The sequence below is a fragment of the Condylostylus longicornis genome, unplaced genomic scaffold (assembly GCF_029603195.1).
Source record: "Condylostylus longicornis isolate FDR11 unplaced genomic scaffold, ASM2960319v2 ptg000453l, whole genome shotgun sequence".
NCBI lineage: Eukaryota > Metazoa > Arthropoda > Insecta > Diptera > Dolichopodidae > Condylostylus > Condylostylus longicornis.
Window position 1 is genome coordinate 15,190 of NW_026578412.1, and position 4,631 is coordinate 19,820.

Below are 4,631 nucleotides of genomic sequence, written 5' to 3' on the forward strand. Positions count from 1 at the left end.
CTCTCTGTCGCCTATTCTCACGTTCTATTCATGAGAGAATTTCAAGAGGGAACTGTCGACCACCTTTTAAATTCTTTCTACTTGGTGTTTCTTCGACGCGTTCATTGAATGGCGATTCCCTGAAGTTCTTCTCGACTGCCAAGACAGATTTAGCTGATCAGAATCATGTGGGAGAGGCAGATGATGGTGTTGCGGAACAGGTCGCAGTGTCGCAGTTTGGGACTATCGAGAAGAGTCCTGTAGATACAAATGAAGGCAAAGGAGCCCGCAAAGGTCGACGTACTAAACTAATGATGTTGGCAGCCCTTCAATTAATCCCACTGGGGGTTGGAATAATTTGTTTGTGTTTGTATTCAAGAAGCAGAGTGAACGAGGAAGCAAAATATCAAGAAATATTGTTATTAAAGAAGGATGATTTGCCAACAGAAGTGAAACAGCTTTCATTAGAGACCCTTGCTCATGAATATTGCACGGTGGGGCATCAACATGTCCTGAAGGGGGTTACTCTTAAATCCTTCAGATAAGTGACCACCAATCCACCAGACGCTTTCTCTCTATTCCGTCAATTCTTACACTATGTACGCCTCTCATTCAGCCCAATATAGTTGTTGTGACTCTAGAAATATATTTGTTCTGGATTTACGGAGTAGAGATGTTACACTCAGGCATCTCCACTTTGCAGTAGAGGTTCATCCTTTCATCGACACCCCTATTCCATCCCCTCCGACTTCATCCCTTGGCGCTCTTATCGAGCAACGCGTGACAGAAGCAATGGCGAAGATCCGTACGAGTATGTCTGTTCCATGCGGCATTATGGCCATCCCGTCAGCCCCTGTGTGTGCAGTTGCGTTCCCTGGACAACGATACCTAAGTGGAACAATCAATCTGCAACTCTCTAGCCAAGCGTCTATGGAGTCTCTAGAAGAAGGGCTTGCCGCTTCGTACATTCTTGTCAGTCCAATTCGGTGAGGATTGCCTCAACCATTGGTGCACTTCCCATATCATCAGCCGTCCCTTAATTGAAGTCAGAGGAGTTCTACATAAACTTCCCGATCACAGTAGGTCCAGAATTTTCCTTCTGTTGGTTAATTGTCTTTCCCCTCCAGTTCAATTCACACCCGAGCTGCTTATTTGTTCAATCAATGGAGACGATGAATTTGGTGGAAGCGTTCGGATACATTTGTCTGAGTTCAACAACTGAATCTTCCAATTTGATGACTATTGATCGAGAGAGATCGGAGAGTTGGGATTGAGGCCGTATCAACCAGAAGCGGCAGTCGAGATAGAAAACAGATTTTTAAGCAAACAGAGAACTAGCATCGCTCAAATACTCGATACAGCTTCTCGAGAGTTGTGAGTATTTTGAACGATCCATCATCGATGAATCTTATCAGCAGGATTAACGAAGTTGAGATAATCATTTGAAGCTTACGATGAGGGCAAAGTAATATTGTGGTTGAATGCGATTGCTGGATGAAAAACGAACTGGAATAGTTCATGGACGAGAGGAGGAGCAGCTGTGACATACGACGGGACATTATTTGTGTTGCAATTAAGGGGGGAGAGTTCCATAATATTCTGCTATACACCGACAGATTCCATCTAAACATGACTTTTCATCGTCAAGTGGAACCTGCGTGGGACGCTGAAAAGGGAAGATTGGGGAAGGCGACACACTTGGCAAGCAATCCGTAGGAACACCATTCCCAATTGATCGAGACCGGGAAAATACCTGCGAAGCGATCAGCATTCTAATTCCTGAGAATTTGTTACCTTCCACAGCACAGGGGAAACTCAAGAAGAAAAGATCCCTTGAAATGGAGAAAATTGGATCAGAAATCCACATGATTTGCACAAAGGAATTAATTGAAATGAAGTGGCCCACCGATGGATCAATTAAAATTCCGAAGTACTCATCGAGCATTCCACGCAGAGGCAAAAGACGGTTCACTATCTCGACTGAGAGCTCACTAAACAAAAATGATGTGATGGGTAGAAATCTCATTTGGAAGAAACGTACTCTGGTGTTTGTTTGAAAGTTTCTGTTCTGTAGCCAGATTGATCGAACTCTACAATCGCGTTATAGATTAATATAGGAAGATTAACACTTGGTGAGAATGCAACCGTAGGAAGTTTTCCAAATCGATTGAGAATCGATTGATAAATCGCCTCTGAACATCAAAGAGAATCAATTTTAATAGAACCGCGGAGCAAAGATACCTTTGAATGTTTTGGCCAAGTTAATCATAATCAAGCTCGACTCATGCTGAAGTAATGCACTGTCACAGTCTACAGCTCCAATGAAGCTTGAATTGATAAGCATTTGGGCCATTTGGGGATGTCCATGGCGTTTCGCTTCACTCTTCAAGTCTGCGATGGTTGCCAAATGATGGGCGTCGCTGTCGGCGTCGACCTCGTCGGCGATTGATTCAAGGGGGTGCACGCTAGGACGCAAGCGAATGGTGGTGCCTCTGTTACTTTCACTCGAAGCGGGCGGAAGAACAAGAAAAGCACGAAACGAAATGGAATTTGCACCTGCAAACCAGAACGAAGAATTTTCTAAAACAATCGTTGAGTGCTGCAATGAGGATTGGAACGGAATGTCAAGCACACTAGAAGGGTATATATCTACAGAATCATACTCTCTGTTGGTTCCTCAGAATCAGGTTGCTCGTCATCATCCGAAGCTGCTTCGACGTCCTTTGCTGAGACTCCGATGTCTGACTGTTCTCCCCCTGGCGGATTTTTTCCAATTTTTCTGCGCTTTGAAGGACGAAAATCAACAAAGGTGCGAAGTTTTGTTTCTCGATTATCGGTGCGCGTTCGAAACACTTGCGATGACTGCAATGTTCGACCTCCGCTTGAAGGAAGTCCTTTTGTTGGGGCAAGATGGTCTCGCGAGAAATCTCTTGGTTGATCTTTCTGCTCAAAGGCCCTCATAGAAACTCTTCTACAATAGAAACCTACATTGCATGCCCGTCGCTTGATGAGATCATCGTCTCGAGGCATAGGAGAGGTGGCCTCTTTTGGGATCGCTCGATCGCTTTCCTCAATGGTAGATCCCTCAACAAACGAAGACGCTTTCTCCGAGGAACCAGAAGTTTCGCCGCTCCAAGAAGGACGTTTTAAGAGAGGAGAGCCTGAGTCACAAAAGAGACCGACAACACGAGGGCTTGGTGTTTGCTGAGAATGATTTCTACTTGTTTGATTTTCTTGATGGGGGCTGTTCAATTCCATCGAATTCAAAAACGATTTTGTGTCAACAGAAGCTTTTTGTAAAGCAAATGGTTTCGAATCTGTACACGAACGCCACACTGCCTGGAGGGTGAGGTGTCGGACGCAATGACATTTGAGCTCTCACTTCTATTTTTTTCGTTAAATTTGCCAGAATTTGATCTCCGTGCAGAAGCAACACCTCTTTTTTTGTTGGATGGATATTTACGTCGACATGAGAAGTTGGAACACGAAAAGACAAATACATCCAGTACCTTGCATTCCTAGGAAGGACCGAATCCTTGATATTCTCGATGGAACGTCTGCAACAGTCAAGATGGGTCTTATATGGCGAGGTCGCATCTCACTTTACAGAATTACTTTCTACTAGCCGGTCATTGATGAATAAAATCAAGTTGGATTTCTTTACAGTCGCATTTGGTGAAGAAATGAAACCCCGAATTTCGAATAAACTGGATGATAAAACCACTTCAATTAAATCATTCACAGAAATCGAGCTTCCATAAATTATCCGAATCACATTCATTGTTCTTATTTTATTCCACTCAGCAAGAAGTCCGTTCTTCGTTACATCATCTCGAACCAACTCGGCGTCTTTCTTTATGTCGCCATCTTTTATTTCGTTGTCTGTCTTCATGTTTTTAGGACAGCAATGCTCTCTAACAACTTCAATCTCCTTCTCTTCATCTTCTAGAAGCCTCCCTACGGTTGAAAGATCTGCTTGAGACTGTCCCAATTTACGGCAAACAAACGAAACACTTGAATTGTGAATGGCATATTTTTGAACAACATCTAGAATTCGGTTGTATTCCTCCGTTAAATTCTTCAGCGCCTTTCGCCGGACAGGCAAGTTATAAAACATGTTTTCTATAACAATTGTTGTCCCTGGGACAGCGGCACAGACTTTCGGTTTCCCCAGTGGCAATCCGTCTGCGTATTGACATGAGTATCCCAAGGGTGCTTCATTGTTTCGTTGACATGTTGTGATCGTCAGATTCGACACGTGACTCATACTCGCCAACGCTTCACCACGGAATCCATACGTACGAATGGAAAGAAGATCTTCAAAACACCGTAACTTCGATGTAGTAAATCTTTCACATACGATTCCAAGATCTTCGTGTCGGATTCCAATGCCATCGTCTGCGTCGGAACGCGTCGTCTAGAGATCCCATTCGAAACCTACCAGTAATTTGTAGAAGTTTCAGCCCTCCATCTTTCACAAGAATCGATATTCTTGTAGATTGGGCGTCTAAAGAGTTCTCCAGCAATTCTTTCAATGCGTTCGCGGGACGTGCAACAACTTCTCCCGCAGCTATCTTGTTAATAACATCCTCTGGTAGTCGTTGGATGGAAGGCCGTGACTCTTTCTCAGGGTTCATCTTTTGACGTGCTGT

The 4,631-nt window shown here is 43.9% G+C and overlaps 1 protein-coding gene across 1 annotated transcript; it reads right to left on the reverse strand.

Annotated features, from left to right (window-relative positions):
- Positions 1 to 2,001: 2,001 nt before the first annotated feature.
- LOC129617200 (DNA mismatch repair protein Mlh1-like) lies at positions 2,002 to 4,616 on the reverse strand. The gene is made up of 6 exons (XM_055532573.1): positions 4,421 to 4,616; positions 3,582 to 4,377; positions 3,319 to 3,536; positions 2,643 to 3,269; positions 2,221 to 2,535; positions 2,002 to 2,069 (listed from the first exon to the last, which is right to left on the reverse strand). The coding sequence occupies exons 1-6, from the start codon at positions 4,614 to 4,616 to the stop codon at positions 2,002 to 2,004; spliced, it is 2,220 nt and encodes a 739-aa protein (XP_055388548.1).
- Between the last annotated feature and the right edge of the window lie 15 nt (positions 4,617 to 4,631).

Bases quoted from the DNA above. Each gene is read 5' to 3' on its own strand.
- LOC129617200 (XM_055532573.1), bottom strand. From the start codon at position 4,616: ATGAACCCTGAGAAAGAGTCACGGCCTTCCATCCAACGACTACCAGAG. The intron at 3,537-3,581 runs GTGAGATGCGAC...TGACTGTTGCAG, and splicing joins GTAGAAAGTAATTCTGTAAA to ACGTTCCATCGAGAATATCA. The intron at 2,536-2,642 runs GTATGATTCTGT...TCTGGTTTGCAG, and splicing joins TTCTGAGGAACCAACAGAGA to GTGCAAATTCCATTTCGTTT.